Source organism: Xyrauchen texanus, chromosome 11, assembly GCF_025860055.1.
Source record: "Xyrauchen texanus isolate HMW12.3.18 chromosome 11, RBS_HiC_50CHRs, whole genome shotgun sequence".
NCBI lineage: Eukaryota > Metazoa > Chordata > Actinopteri > Cypriniformes > Catostomidae > Xyrauchen > Xyrauchen texanus.
In genome coordinates, this window is record NC_068286.1 from 45,121,587 (window position 1) to 45,138,094 (window position 16,508).

At 38.6% G+C, this 16,508-nt stretch overlaps 1 protein-coding gene across 1 annotated transcript in view; it reads right to left on the minus strand.

The window, feature by feature from the left end:
- Positions 1–381: 381 nt before the first annotated feature.
- chrnb5a (cholinergic receptor, nicotinic, beta 5a) overlaps positions 382–16,508 on the minus strand; it is a 23,421-nt gene continuing 7,294 nt past the window's right edge. Inside the window, exons 3-8 of the mRNA XM_052137509.1 lie at positions 8,329–8,474; positions 6,850–6,894; positions 6,431–6,540; positions 3,051–4,011; positions 1,021–1,163; positions 382–801 (exon numbers count right to left, since the gene is read on the minus strand). Of these exons, the coding sequence (XP_051993469.1) occupies positions 786–801; positions 1,021–1,163; positions 3,051–4,011; positions 6,431–6,540; positions 6,850–6,894; positions 8,329–8,474 (1,421 nt within the window). The 3' untranslated portion in view covers positions 382–785. The remainder of the gene's footprint in view (positions 802–1,020; positions 1,164–3,050; positions 4,012–6,430; positions 6,541–6,849; positions 6,895–8,328; positions 8,475–16,508) is intronic.

Sequence of the window (16,508 nt, forward strand, 5' to 3'; positions counted from 1 at the left end):
AAAAAGTGATTGTTTAGACCACATCGAAAACCACTGACAGCCATTTGCACTTAGGCAAATATGAATCAAACTTTCATATCAAACAATATAGAGTAAACTGCAGTTTGTGTCTTTGCAGTTGTGTGAGGGCAAGCAAAATAGCAAGAATAAAATCTTAAACCAAGATTTAATAAGCATCCTGTTCTTGAAACCCTGTATACCTTCTTTGAAAGTGTGTGTCTTGAAAAAATATAAAAGTGAACACATAAAGCATACACATATTATGTTATATAACCATTTTGTTGCAAGGATATAGACTGAGTGTCAATGAAAGCTGTCTTTTTGTCATATTATTTGAGAAACAATAAAAACAGAATCATTGGTTTATAGCTCTGAGAGTGCAGGGAATTCGCTCAAATGTTATTGTGCCTGCTGATAAGGTTGTATATTTGCACATGCATTCTCGGTTGTTTAGGTACCTGTTTCACTAAAGGAATGATTTGAACCACGTAAAGATGCAAATATGCCCAGAAATCTGTGATGAATACAATTTGCATGGTCAAATCTTGCAGGCCAGTTCTGAGTGCTAGTTTGTGTTGAATACTGTGACTGTACAGCATTGCTCCACCACTGGGATCCAGCCCCCTAAATCGGCTATTTAAAATGCTGAAGGTGTACTCGAATACACTGTGCTTCTGGATAATTCTTTATATGTGTGTGTGTGTGTGTGTTTAAATGTGTATTTCAAGGGTGGGTCAGTATACAGTATATGTGTCCAAAAGTCACAGGATCACCCAGCAGATATTTTAAAAATCCCCATATCTGCAAAAGAAGGAAAAGTTGAGAAAGAGGAGGTGGGTAAAAGCAGAAAGGGAAAGAGAAAATGGTAAATGTCAGTGAACTTTATCATCAGTCCTTGTTTTCCAAATCGAAGGTGAGGCTATTGTTAAATACATAAGAACAAAACTCTGTGAGGCTCTGGCCTCCAAACGCTCCTCTATCATAAATAAAAGAGAAGGAACAGAGAAAGATGTGACTCACTCGTCCTCTGCCACGGGGGTGTTGTAGCTCTGAAAGAGTGGCTGAACAAAGAGTCCAAGTGTTCCAACAACACAGACCAGAATAAAAATCCAGAGGAACAGCCTGTCGATAACCATGGCTACATACTTCCAGTCCTCGATGATCTACATAACACATGCGATATAAAACACATCAAATCACCCCAACTAGTGATGTCCCGTACGAGTACCGATACTTCATTTTTGGTACTCGCCAATACCTGAACTCCATATCAATAGTTAATTTCAATTTTATCAACAAAAAGTGTTTAAATAAATGAATTCATTAAAACTTTAATCAAATGAAAATATAACAATTCATTTTCAACATAATATTGTATTATTATTTTTTTAGCAAATGACGTGCTTCTATAAAGAACCTCACAGCAAAATCCAAAATACATAATAGGAGTTATTTTTTGTCAAATAAAGTGGTGCATAACAGGGCATCGCTGATGTTAGATACTGCTTAAGTATAATACAATTGCTACTGATTTACTGTATTATTAGTAGAAGTAGTAGTAGCAGGGCTGGACTGGTAATCTGGCATACCGGGCATTTTCCCGGTGGGCTGGTGCACTTTGGGGTCAATCAGGGGCGGACTGTCCATTGGGAGAACCGAGCGGGCTGGTGGGTCAGCCGTGAAATGGGGCGAATGGGCCGCGATAAGCTAGTGTGCCGCCGCGTTATGCAGAACGGACCACAAACTGGCCCTCGCTCAACAACTTTTGGGCCAGTGGTTATGTAAAATCCCGGTATGTATATATATCTCTTCCCAGTACAGCCCTGAGTAGTAGTAGTATTACGGTGAATGTTACATAACTTTACAGTAGTGATATATTCTGTCATACTTTTTTTCCTAGAAATTAAGCTTTTATTTTGACAGAGCTTTTATTTTGACAGAGCTTTTATTTTGACGTGTTTCTGTGTTGTTTTGACCAAGGAGCTCTGACGTTAAGACGGCAGCCACCCACTCTGGAAAAGCAGGTTGCTACGTGACTCAAAGTGGTTATTAAACCGCAAAAGGCTGCTATTTAATGAAATAAGTATGTACTCTGTATGTGCCTCGTGCTACAATGCGCATTTGCACTCTGTTTACTGTCATCTGCTGCAAACAGAGCGTGCAATGCTCAGGATGGTGTTTTCCCTGTATAAGCCAAGGGGGAGCTTTAACAGGTATGAGCAGCTGGCGTCAGCACCACACATTCACAAGCACTCACATTTGAATTTCATGCAATCTATATATTTATCTAATTTAATCTCACTAGGACATAACACGAGTGCTTTGTAATGGAGCAAAGCCTCCATCACTGTTTATGGACTAATGCATGACTGTTAATGCGAGATGATGTAATAGAAAAGGCATATACTGTTTGAAGCACATGCTGATTTTTTAATTTTTCTCCCAATTTGGCATTCCCAATTCCCAATGTGCTTTTAAGTCCTTGTGGTCACGTAGTGGTCACCCACAATCTGGGTGGCGGAGGACGAATCCCAGCTGCCTTCGCGTCTGTGACCATCAACCCGCACATCTTATCATGTGGCTTGTTGAGTGCATTGCCACGGAGACATAGCGTGTGTGGAGGCTTCACGCCATCCATAGCAACCGGGCCAATTTGGTTGCTTAGGAGACCTGGCTAGAGTCACCCAGCACACCCTGGGATAGCGAACTAGCGAGCTCCAGGGGTGATAGCCAGCTTCTTTACCACTGAGTTTTAGCTCCAGTAATATTATCCAGTAATTAAGAGATTTATTTAAAATGACTCATAGTAGATGTAATATTTCAACACTTCAAGTACAGTATATTATATTCTATTATATTAACAAGATACAAAGATGTATGGGCTAACCCACAGATAACCACTGACCCTAAAATCAGCAGTTCTTGAGAACATATTAAGGAATAATCAATTATTGTTCATACTGGTACAGACTAATTAAACTTATAAAACTACTTAAGATCAATACATTTAATAAGTCAAATAATCAAATAAATACCCAAATGCTCCTTACCCCCTCATCATCATCCTCGATTTTCATATGATCAGCGATGAACCTCACACCCTCAATGGCCTCGTCTACATCTGTGTCGTGTCTGACCCTCACTCTCTGCCTGAACTCTGACCCCTCTGGAAGATCCCCAACTCTCCAGGCCCCGCAGACACGGCCCTGGTCATTACTTAAGAAGAGCGAGTCTCCATCCGTCCTTATGTTCTTTGCATCTGAGGAGAATGATTTCCGTTGGTGCTTCCTTCGAAACCTTTCCCGTACGTTGGACCTTCCGGGTCGTCGCATGAGAAGGAAACCAGGAAGCTTATGCAGGAATACACGTTTGACCCACTCCGGCATGCGATGTGTTGAGGGAGAACGGTGGTGCACATTGAGCACGCACACACTCGTCACGATGGAAAATGTGACTAGCACCATCGTAAACATCAGATACTTCCCTATTAATGGAACGGCCAATGACGTTGGTGGAACAATCTTTGATATCAGGAGTAGGAACACAGTAAGGGCCAAAAGAACAGAAATGCAAAGCGTTATCTTCTCCCCACAGTCTGACGGAAGGTAGAAAACCAGGATTGCAAGAGAGGTGATGAGGACACATGGAATGATGAGGTTAATTGTGTAGAAGAGAGGTTTGCGTTTGATCACAAAGTCGTATGTGACGTCCAGGTATGTGAGGTCACTGGGATCTTCGTTTTTTCTGCCAGGGAGTGAGACAATATCCCATTCACCACTGGGCGTGTAGTCATCACGGCTCGCAAAATCCGAGGTCAAGACGAGGTCGAGCTCTGTGCGGTCGTATGTCCAAGAGCGAAACTTAAGCGTGCAGTTCTGTTGATCAAAGGGAAAGTTACGAACTTCAATTGCACAGGCGCTCTTGTAGATCGCAGGAGGGAGCCAAAAAATGTCACCAGTATTGGAGACGACTGCATTGCAGTAAAACGATACTTCATACACCCCATCTGCACTGTGAGAAGACAAAAATATTCATACTAATTATCAGCCCATAAATGTATACTGTGAATTCCTGTGAGTTATATTGGCAAAATGTATGTATTAGCAGCATGAGAACTCCTCCTCTTTGCACTCTATGTCTGATTAATATGCAATAATTAACAAATCTTTAATCCCAGATCTATCTCTCTTTCTTTTCGGTGCCCTTGTACAGCTTTTCAATTAAAATTAGCATAGAAATACAATGCTTATTTTAGCAGAGGATTACATGCCCCAGTGTCTCTTTACAACATGAAATGCCCCTTGAGCAAATTAAAAGCTTTATCCTGCCCAATTTATCCATTTAAGCACAGAACACGTGCGAGTGATTCTTTACTTTTATCAACTAAAAATGGAAATTATATAACAATGATGCCTTAACACATTGCTTCCACTAGAAACACACAGCTGGCCTAAATCAAACAGTCTACAACATCTTTGTTTGTCATTCGTTTTATTTCTTTTTTGTTTTTCTGAGCTTGTCAAGAGCACTTGCATGAACATCCTGAAAGAACAGTAACATTGGCATCTGCACTCCGCTTTTGGCAACGCTGTATTATAATTAGATAGTCTCTTGGAACAGTGACAGCCTGCTTGTTGTTTTGAATTTGTCACTAAACACTGATGGTGCATAAAAGCCTCAAAAATCCCAAAAGTTTACAAGGCTTTTGGCGTCAATATGAAATGAATGTGGTATAAAATATAAACAGACATTAATAAAGACCGCATTAAGTTTTCTTTTACAGTTTTCTTTCCTGTGTTGACATTTCCTGTTGAAACAGGAAGTTTGGGTGGAACACATTAAAAGGCTTGTCCATTTTTTAATGGAGGGACTGCACTAGGTGTGAATAGCACCTGTCACACAGTGCAGCTGTTTGCACTCCAATAGTCTGGTGGAAACATAAATTAAGGACGAGCTGCAGTCCTAGTGTCACTCCAGTGGCATGGAGTGTGATGACGGCGTGGATGTGATTTTTCGTGCGGACAACCCAGGTTCGAATCTACCTTTTGGCCAACTTTGTCGTGTTTCCTGTCTCCACTCTAAATGTTTCCTTCAATTCTATATATCATATCAAATAAAATGAATATAAAAGTTTATTTCCTCGCAGTGATTTGTCACGGTGAAGGTCGGGGAGTTGAGAGAAGGGTTCGAGCGTGGAAAAATAAGCTATGGTTTTACTATATTTAATATTGTAGTAACCATGTATTTTGGAGGAAGCCCTAGTTTGAATGCAACTGGCCATGGTGTTGCTACAGTAATTTGGTTTTAAAGGGTTAGTTAACCCCAAAATTTACATTTTCTTATTATTTACTCACCCACATGCCATTCCAGGTGTGTCAAACTTTCTTTCATCTGCTGAATTCAAACGAAGATTTTTAGAAGAATATCTCAGCTCTGTAGGTCCTTACAATGCAAGTGAATGGGTGCCAAAATTTTGAAGCTCCAAAATCTACATAAGGGCAACATAAAAATACTCAAGACAACTGTGGTGGTTAAATATATATCTTCAGAAGTGATATGATAGGTGTGGGTGAGAAACAGTAATTTTTTTACTCTAAAATTTTTTTATTTTACTGTCAAAATGTTGGCACCCAATTACATGCATTGTGAGGACCTACAAAGCTGAGATGTTCTCCTAAAAATATTATTTTCTGTTTTGCAGAAGAAAGAAAGTCATACACATCTGGGATACCAGAAGGGTGAGTAAATCATTACAGAATTAATATTTTTGGGTAAACTAACCCATAAAGATAGTAGCCATGTTTTGTCTTTTGTGGTTACTATGATTTTACTACAAAATACAAATAGTGATTATATGCTTACTGTAGTAAAGCCATGGATAATTTTTGTAATGGAAGGTTAAGGTTAGGTTTAGGTTTAGGGGCAGGCAGGGCCGTTTCTGAGCATAAGGGGGCCCTAAGCAAAATCCTACTTTGAAAATGTTTTACATAAAAATTCAAATGTTTAAAAAATTTATATATTAACTACAAAAAAACACAATAATAATACACAACGGGACACAACCGCATAACGTTAGCTAACTAATTGTTGCAATTTAATGCATGACAACAAACAACTCTCTCCTTGCAGTTACATTTTCCCTTCTCTCTCGTGCCACAAGGGGGCAACCTAGAACTGTTTAGTTGAGCCATAACAGCTGCCTGAGACTTTTTCGCAGCTTTGAGTATAAAAAGCACAGTATATATATATATATAAAATATATATTTTTTGCGTTGCCCCCTGGTGGCTCGGACCCCGAAGGAGCCACTTATACCGCTTATAGCAAGAATAGGCCCTATCACTATTTGCACATAGTGCAAAGAAGATGCTTTTTGTTGCTATTTATACTTTGTGTAAATAGCATTTATCGCATTCAGTAGCTGTGGCGTACTTGTTATAGAGCACTATGTCAGGGAGCCAGATGTGCTGTGATGGTATTCGTAGTTTTTTGATGCCCTCATACTCATTCGGGTCCCATACCAGTCTGTAGTCATTCCACTCCTACAGAGAAAGTAAGATGGTTCAAACTGGGTGAAAACTATCAAAGACTATCTGCATTACTAAAGTATGTACCAGTATTTGTGTCAAGCTCATTTAAAATAGAACAGCTAAATGCATTAAATTCTCATTGCATTTACTAGGATTTTTCACACAAACAAAATAGCCAAAAAGTGAACTATAATTGAACTACAGTTAGATGCAAATCTGCCCAGTGGTTTGTGTACATTCATGTGTATGATTGGGGAAGTTTATTTGACTTTGTTATATAATACTGTGCAGATAAAACACATGTAATCCTGGTGAATTTACCTGAGTCAGCCACACATTTGTTGTCATGATTTGCTCCCTCTCATTCTGTAAAGAGAATAGAACAGCACTGCATTTATTATATGTAACTGTTGTTTAATTATGGGTCTTTTTGCCTTTGTATTAGAAAGGACAGTGAAGAGGGAACAGAAAATGATTGAGGAGAGAGGGAGAATGTTATCGAGACATGACGCAGTCCACACTCAAACCTTTATCACCTGTGTGAGCACTAAGACTGTGTCCTAAAAAAAAAAACAATGAGATTTTGTTGTAGTTGTGGTTACCCAGTGCAACCTGACAAAAATAGAAGCCAAGTGACCAGCAACATGTCTTGTCGCTTTGCCACATTGCACCTGGTTAGGACATCATGTCAGTGTGAATGTACCATAAGGCTTTAACATGTCAAGTGAATCATGCAGCTCCTGCACTATGACTCTAATGCAATTGGGTGTGCTGTAAGTTTTGTACAATTATAGTTATTTTAATTATATAATTTTCATCCTAACTCCATATACAGCCTCTGAAAGCCACATTGTCCAGCTTTTGGGTATGTCCATTAATTCCCAATGTGATCATGCACAGAGAATGTAAGATTTTTATGGAAAGTCTGTCCTATTGCCCACGCACGTGGACATTGAGTTTAACAACATGCCATTTCGTGATAAATCAATGCTATTTTTAAAATGGCATATCGGATGAAACTAGAGACTCTACTCTTTGGCTCAAACTGTTTTTAATGTGAAAACATAAGCTTGTTTTCTTACCAGATGTAGTTTTGTTGCCATTTCTCCAAAAGACAAACTCGGCTGAGATTGGCATCATGTTGTTTTGTCACATGACTCGGTGCGCTGTTAGTTTAACCCTTTAATGACAGCCTAGAATCTCCTGAACTGAGATCAGTTGGTTTAAATAAAATGTAATTAAGCATAGCCAATAGCGAAGCCAAAACGTAACGTTCACGCATGTGGACGTGGGGTCTCACGAGGTTAAAGGCATTAAGCAGATGCTCTTATCCAGAGAGACTGATCATATATTTATGTTGCTCATATACAGCATCACACAAATATGACATACACTATATCATATATTTAAGCAACACAATTTGCCACCAGGCAAATATCCAAAATCGTGAATAGTGAAAAAAATTCAAAATTTGGAGGTAAAATATTTAATTTAATTTTTTTTTACATAATTTCATAATATTATATTTTTGGCCAATACCTACTTTTGTGCATTTCTACATTTTGCATTTGATGTTGTATTGATTCATTACCAGCCATAATTGTTCAGATTGAGGATTTAGTGGAGGCAATTTAAGGTAAATGGTCAACTCAGTTGTGTGTTCTTATATGGGTAGAAAAAAGATGTCCTCATAAAGGCAAAAATACAACCTGAAAAAAATTCCAGGGGGCAAATATGGAAGAAAATAAAGTTAAATTCTAAAACTGGTTGTGTGTTTGTATGTATATGAGACACACTCACCACACTTATGAGCTGTGCAAGCGAGACTTTGATGCCTATAACGACCTGCTGACTTTTATTGACTGCAGGCCGGATGAGTTTATTGTAGCGCTCAGGACCCAGTAGAAAATCTACAAGCCTCTCCTCAGCATCAGCAGCAGGAGACCCTAACACACACATAGATTCACATGAGGGTTGAAAGACAATTCTGAAGTACAACGGCTGAACTGCAATTATTTTCCCAATCTGTCACAATCTGATGTGGGCTTTGCAAAAAGAGCTGTTATTGAAAGATAAATAGCATAATGGCCATAAACGGTTGTTTTTGCTGCAAAAGTGACTACTATTATAAGTGGACCGCAGGGAAATTTTTTTATAATACAATAATCTTTGATGTGACCCCTTTAAGGCTGTTCTACCTATCAGCAAGTTTCTTAAAAATGAAGCCTGTATATTTGCCAAATCCTTTTTAAATCTGCGACCTTAGAAAGATCTTAAAATCACAAAGCAGTGCAAGCAGAGCCCTCTACAGTTTTTGATAGTTCTTGTGTTTTTGAAAATATCTTGAAAAGGCCAGAAGTGTCTGTTAAACTGCATGTAATCTGCTTTCACTGGAGAGCACAAAACACAAACATGTCAGAATCATTTTACCGTGCATCTTATCCCATCATAACTCATAAGTCCACCAATGCTGTGGATCGTGTGTGCCAATGACATGACAAAACAATGACTTGCCAAGATGGTAGCGAAAATACACACAAACAAGCACATGCCATTTCCTCCCCACTGACCACTGTGTAAGATAAGATCTCCAGTGACCGTGCTCCTCCTCTCAGAACAGAACACACACACACACACACACACGCACACACACACACACTTAATTTCTGTCATGAATCCAAGATAATGTCAGACTCGATTGGTATGATCCGTTCCACACAGAAAGACAAACACACCTATGAGCTTCAGTGGCTACTGAGTCTTGGTAATTTTGGATGGCTTGTTCCCTTAAGCAATATCGGGTTCAGACTTCATATAAGTGTGTGTAAAAATGTCCCAATCTTTTGTTGGTCTTATGTACTATTGAAGCCCCATCAGTAAGGCTCAAGCGTTTTTTCCATTTGATACCATTTAGCATTTTCATTCGTATGTTTGAAGAAACTTGAACTGAAAAACAATCAATCCTACAGATGAGAAATGGACTCAAAATGGATTTTATTCAAATATAAGGGTCGTCCCCATTTGATGGGTCATCCCATTTATAAACTTGCACATTTTACACACATCTTGTTTTCGATTACGATTAGCTGTTTTAGTCTATTAGTACTTTTATAAATAGTTTTAACTAAATGCTCAGAGCCGTGACATTTTATCAGCATCATTTCTGTTTTATACAGTGTAATAAGTGGTTTGTTGTAGTCAAGTTGAATCAGACATGTTAAATAACATTTTGGGATTGAATTAAACTTGGGATTGATTAATAATTAATTTAGATGTTTCCACATGAAGCACAATTTTACATGAAATTCTTCCCAATGGATTCAAGCCACTGAGGTACATTAGGATTCACTGTTCTAGGATGCGATGCTATACGCACAAAAGCCATAAAAGTTTTAATAGGAAAAGGTGATGACTCTGGAAAGTCAATTAATGTTCTGTATACAGTATATGTGTGCCTGACCTATCTACCCGTGTGTGTGTGTGACCTCTATTTCACGCTGTAATGCTTCATCAGACAGAAGAGCATCTGCAGCAGCATCTGACTCTAAATGTAATATTAATTTGATTCTCTCTATCTGTCACTCTCTTATTGTCTAGATGCATTGCATTAGATTGAAATATAGTAATGCACAGTATGTACAAAACCCCCTTAAATGACTATGGATCCTGATGCAAGTTATATTTTTTAGATTTTAACAATTTCGTTTAAATATAAACATAAAGTTGTAAACCTTTAATTAAACACAGCAAATGATCCAACATGATTACATGCTAACATGTATCACTGCCATATAGCTGGCAAACAGTCTTTTTCATTGTAAGTAAAATTCTCTAAAACAGACTATTTTAGGGTTGCATGCTCACTTTGCTTTTTTCCCTCTTCGTTCGGCTCTTTGGAATCCTATAATATCAAGTTACTCAAACTACACTGATGTCACATTTTGAGCCCTGCAACACACTTACAATGCAAAGTTGCATCAAGCTTGCTGCAAATTTGCCACTCTTTAATATTCACATGCAAAAGAGCTTTGCTGCAAACTCTTCATTATCGCCAAAGGTTTGCTGGAGGTTCACCGCTACCGGTGAAGAGCTGCAAACTTCTGGAAAGCATCTGCAGCGAATAGCAAGCTCATTTGAATGTGAAAATGAGTGGCCAATTTGCAACATGGTTGTGCTAGTCTTATATATAGTAATAATAATAATAATAATAAACTTTTATTTAAATAGCACCTTTCATACAAACAAATGCAGTTCAACGTGCTTTACAATAAAAATACATTACAAGCACAGAGTGATTCACTTAAAAACAGATAAAAAAAAAAGCTATAATTAATGTAACATAAGATTGAAAATGAGACCCACTTTATAATAATAATAAAAGAAGATCAAATTAAAATACATAGAATGCATAACAACAACAAAAAGCTCATTTTCTGCAGTGATTTTTGGAGAATTCTGCAGAATGAATTAGAAATGTGTTAAACGTTGCTGAGAGTACTAGATTCATATTGAAAGCTGAAAGCATGATCGCATTAGACAAAAAATGTAAACAAAAATGCAAGGGGCGGGGTATGTGTACTAGAATTTTGTGAATGACAGGCGTTTCAATTCTGTGTAAATCTGTTGAGCGTGGATCTGCCTGTAACTAAAAAAAACATGGTTCTGCCTTGAGCAGATACTATTGGCCTCTTCATCATATGCACACTTTACAGTGCTACCTTGTGTGTCTGGGTCATGATCACACCGTGGCAGCGTTTGTGGATGGTTCTTGTTCTCACTGCGTGAACTTGACCATGGCAACTTTGCGGTCGAAGCTTTCCTTTCTGAAAGGAAACGGCACTCCAGCCGCCCCCTGCATCGCGCCTTCCTCCCACGGGATGGAGGTCGACCTGGCTGGCGATGGAGGCGATTTGGGGAGTTCAGCGGGCACGGCTTTGCCGGGTAAAAAGCCACAAACTACCCGCCCCCCAGCACGCTTGTTTGCTTCCGTCGGGGTCTGAGATGAGACCGGCTCACCCCATGGCCAGTCTGATGTCTCCTTCGGACCCCCCGGCCTGGATGATGACATCGCCACTGCATCGGAGAGCGTTGCAGCGTCTGACATGGAAGACTTGACTCGGGTCGGCCCGCCCAGTTTAAGGCCACCACGCAGATGGCCGACATGCTTGCCCGGGCCGCCATAAGCATGGGGCTGGACTCGCGGCTAGATGATTGCTTCCTCTGGTCAGAGCGCCGATCACAGCCTCCTACCTAATATTGGCCTATTCGGAGACACCGTCGAGGATCATAAGATCATGTGCCGTATTGCCACATGTGACCTCCCCAGCCTAGGCAGGATGTCCAGGGGTATTTTCTCCCTGAAAGAATAGGAGTCGGAATAGAACACCTTCCCCGATGTGTGTTATAGCGTTAGATTATTTCAGCTGCTTCTAACAGCCATATGGTAAACATAGAGAGAGAAAAGGCCACGGCTGGCACGGCCAGCTCGAAGAGGGATGCCGGGAACCTAAAAAGTGTATAGCATTTTTATGGGGCGTTGGGGAAGGCCTGGCGTTACGTGCAGCCTGGCGCGGGCTGCTCCTTTGGCATGCAACAGCTTGCTTGCATCTGCATCAGCAGTTCACGTAACATGGTTCAGTGTCGTGTGCGTTATTGGACACGGACCCCTAGTGTCACTTCACTGACACAACGTCGAGTGAGTGACAGAAGGGGAACGTCTAGGTTACTGTCGTAACCCTCGTTCCCTGGTGTTGCTCTTGCCACAACACCGTACCAACCACTGTAAAGGCCGAACCTTATTCTCGGCTCCTCAGTGCAAAACCTGACTAAACAGATGCACGATTCCCTCCTTTTATACGCATATGTACAGGGGAGGGACATGCAAATTCTGTTCGTCAATTCTCTTTGGCCTTTCATTTAGCATCAATCGCTAGTGCACCTCTTGAGGTCAGGAGAGTGAGGTTTATACACATTGCACAGTTTTCTATCAGCTAGCCACTGTTACAGATGGCACTCTAAATGGCGAGTAAGTGTTCAAATTAAGTGTTATATACAGTGTCTTTGAGCAAGATGAATGTAAAGGGGAAGACTTATTAGTGCTTAGTTGTGTTATTTAGAAGAGTTTCTGTTATATTGGAGTTTTAGGGGTTGCCATTATTGTGAACAGTGGAGCTTGAGATTAGGTTGAGGACAGGTACAAGTGAAGTGTGCAGATATTGCTCTACTCATTGAGCATTTGATGTGAATATCAAAGCATGGTGTTAGCAATTGGCATGCTTTCAGTATCTCTACAATCATTGTACTTACAAGTAATGCAAAAAGAGGTTGAAAAAGACGTTTACCCAAAGTGATGATAAGGCTTAAAGAGACATATCGACATGCTAAACTGCAGCTCTTTAAAGAGATAATAATTTACACTTTATGTGTGTTTGTGGCTGTTCATTTGAGCTGAAGTTTATGTCAGTGTGCTGTGACTGAACTCCTTGTGAGTGTGTGAGGTTTTGTCATGCTTGGCCTGGTGTTAATGGATGTTCGTGGGAGTTAAGTCCTCTCATCCCTCACATTATGTGTCTGCTTCCTCAGTATACTGTAGCAATAACATCAAATTCATATCACACCAAAACACACAACTACACTACAAAAAACGAATATGTTCTTTTAGCATGTACATCTGAGAAAATGTATCAGGTGCACAACATCCAATAGGAGATCCAGAAGAACTTTAATAACATGAAAATCTTCTAATTTTACTGTAAGATGTAACTTACCCAAACTTACTTGAGGCGAGTCACTATGCCACCACGAGGACCTAGAGCGCATTGGGAAATGGGCATTCCAAATTGGGGCGAAAAGGGGTCATGGGTTTGATTTCCATGCTTTACCAAATGAGCAACACTGAGCATGTTTACATGCATGTTCATGTGCCAACATTGTGTGTAGTCATGTAAACACATTGAATGGTGCTCCTTGTTCGGTGTGAGGTCATAAATGGCGTAAGAATAAACCGATCGGCACAGGAAGATTTTTGCCCATTATGCCTGTTTCGCATTGCATGTAAACACCTTAAAGGAATAGTTCGCCCAAAAATGAAAATTCTCTCATAATTTATTCACCCTCATGCCATCCTAGATATGTATGACTTTATTTATTCTGCAGAACACAAGTGAAGATTTTAAAAAGTATATTTCAGCTGTGTTGGACCTCACAATGCAAGTGAATGGTGACCAGAACTTTGAAGGTCCAAAAGGGACATAAAGGCAATATAAAGAAATTTTTTACTGATAATCTACACTTTTACTTTCACTTCCACATTGAGCCACCTACAGATTTGTGCTGGTCAAAGGAGGAGATTGATAGTAAAAAAGGACTTACATTTTTATCTGTTTCTCGCCCACAGCTAGAATATCATTTCAGAAGACATGGATATAAACAATGGAGTCATAAGGATTACTTTTATGCTGCCTTCATGTGAGTTCTGGTCACCATTTACTTACGTTGTGTGGACCAACAGAGATGAGATCATTTCCAAAAATCTTAATTTAACTTAATGCAGAAGAAAGAAAGTCATACACATCTGGGATGGCATGAGGGTGAGTAAATGATGAGAGAATTTTCATTTTTGGGTGAACTGCCCCTTTAACAGGCGTTCTTACCAGCTTATCCAATCAGCACATGCATACACTTTACTCCCATGTACATGCAGCTAATAGTGCGGTTTCCTCATTACATAAAACTCTCGGATTCTCCCAAAGTACTTGAGCGCATATATGGGAATGTGAGGTATAGTCTATATTTTACATTGGTAAAATAGTATAAAAGGGTAGTTTATAGTGTATGTGCATTTACTGTACTTCCAGAAATGTTGAATTCTTTCTGCTTTGGACTTGTTGTTGGGCTGATGAGCTCCAACCTATGACGTTTGATATCCAGTCTGTTCACGCACATGCGCACTCCTCAAGAACCTTTAAGAACGCCTCTTATATTTACATGACAACATAAGCCACGTTCTCTGGGAGAAATCAAGGTGTGTTAAACGGCTTTCAATTAATCCCTTGAATGGCATAAGTTAAGCGGCGTTCTTGTTTGCATGCTTTCTGCGAGGGCTGAAATGATTAGTGGACATAATGAGAATCTTGACAATAAAAAATGTACGACAAATATTTTCATTGTTGAATAGTCATTTGGTCTTGTGGATTGTTGTGGAATAAGTGGAGCCGGAGCTCATTAAAGGAAACACCCCGGTGTTACATCTTAAATGCAGTTATAATTAATGCATTATAGCTTTATTAAAGTTCAAATAATATGGAAGCAGATCATGTAAATAACTACAAACTATGAAACTGGCATTCCTCGGTGTGGTCAGCGCTTCTTCTATGAGTTGTGTGAAGTGTCCCGATCTAAGGGGGAGAGGTTGGAACTGCACCCGGCTGATGCGCACTCTGTTGCGGGGACACCCGTCCCTCGAGCGTGCACGCTTAATGCAGCTAGACTATAACGTGATGGCTCTCGGCTTATTGTATCATAATATATGTGTCATTGTGTGCTTCTTATCGTGAAGAAAATTGGCAATACGCAGCTTTATTCATAAGAGAGAGTTTGTTTGTTTGTGAGTTAAAGATGGATTGAAGTGAACAGAAAGGTGAGAGAGGAAGTCTTCGCCCCCATTATACACAGCAACAAAACACGTTTAGGATTTATTTTTGTTTTGGCTTGTTTTCCAATATAAATATCTAAAACTCATTTAAAACAATGTACATTTACTTCAGCAGCTATACTGCAGAAAAAAATTGTTATCTGAGAATGTTGAATATAATATAAAAAATACAAATATTTAAAAATATCTAAAAATCCTTTAAAATAAGATGCATTTACCTGAGAAGCATATAAGATATTTAGACTTGCTTTTAGATAACTGATCTTGAATATAAATATATTTTGTCTTTACTGCACTCGCAGAAGTATTACCAAGTGACAAAATACATTTATATACAAAATACACTTACTTAATTAAGAGATTTAAGATATATTCTCTTAATGCAAGTCTAATTTATATGTTGCTTCTCAAGTAAATGTATCCTGTTTTAGGGATTTTTAGACATTTTAAAATGGAAATCAAGACAAAAACACTTGATAATAACATGATTTTCTTTTGCCGTGAATTTCTTTACTGAATTATTACTTAATATAAAGTTTGTTTTGTTCCTTTAATTCAGTGAATGTCATTTAGAGGTATTTTTAAAAGATGATTTTGTCCTCTTTGTTGTTGCATGTTTAATACAACCTTTTATGTCGTGACACAAGCTGAATAATCAGATAAGAGCTAATGATTAATCAATCAATAACCCAAAAATAGTTGAATAATCGTTCTAATAATCGTTAGATTAACTGATTATCAAACTGATTATCGTTAGTTGCAGCCCTACTTTCTGCAAAACCCCGGAATAAACCATTTTCTTAACTGCACGTTAACGTGGTCAGTAACAAACAGTGCAAAGAATACTTGAATAGACCTGTACCATGATGAACATATTTTCATTTTTTTTTTCCTTAATTATAGTAAAAAAATACTATATACTAAATACCAATAGACAGTAAAAATAAATAAATAAACAAATAAAAGCTTTATTTTAAAAGCCGAAATTCTCAGAAAAATAATAATGGCATAAGAACTTTAGAATAATATTCTATTGTAAAATAAGCATGAAACAATTGTGTTTAAATTATTATCAATAAATTAAAAGCCTTCAAAACAAAGTCAGGTGGTGTAAACATGCCGGTAGCTGTTAAAAAAAAAATGTAAATGTTACAAAAATAAAATAAAAACCAAACAAGTTAGAACCTCTAGAAATTACAGTTTCATTTTTACTAATTTGCTTTCTATGAAAAGGAACATTGTAGTCGGGTAAAATGGAGCAACCCTAGAAAATATAGCATAATATATATATTTAATATATATATATAAATATAATAAAATCTATATT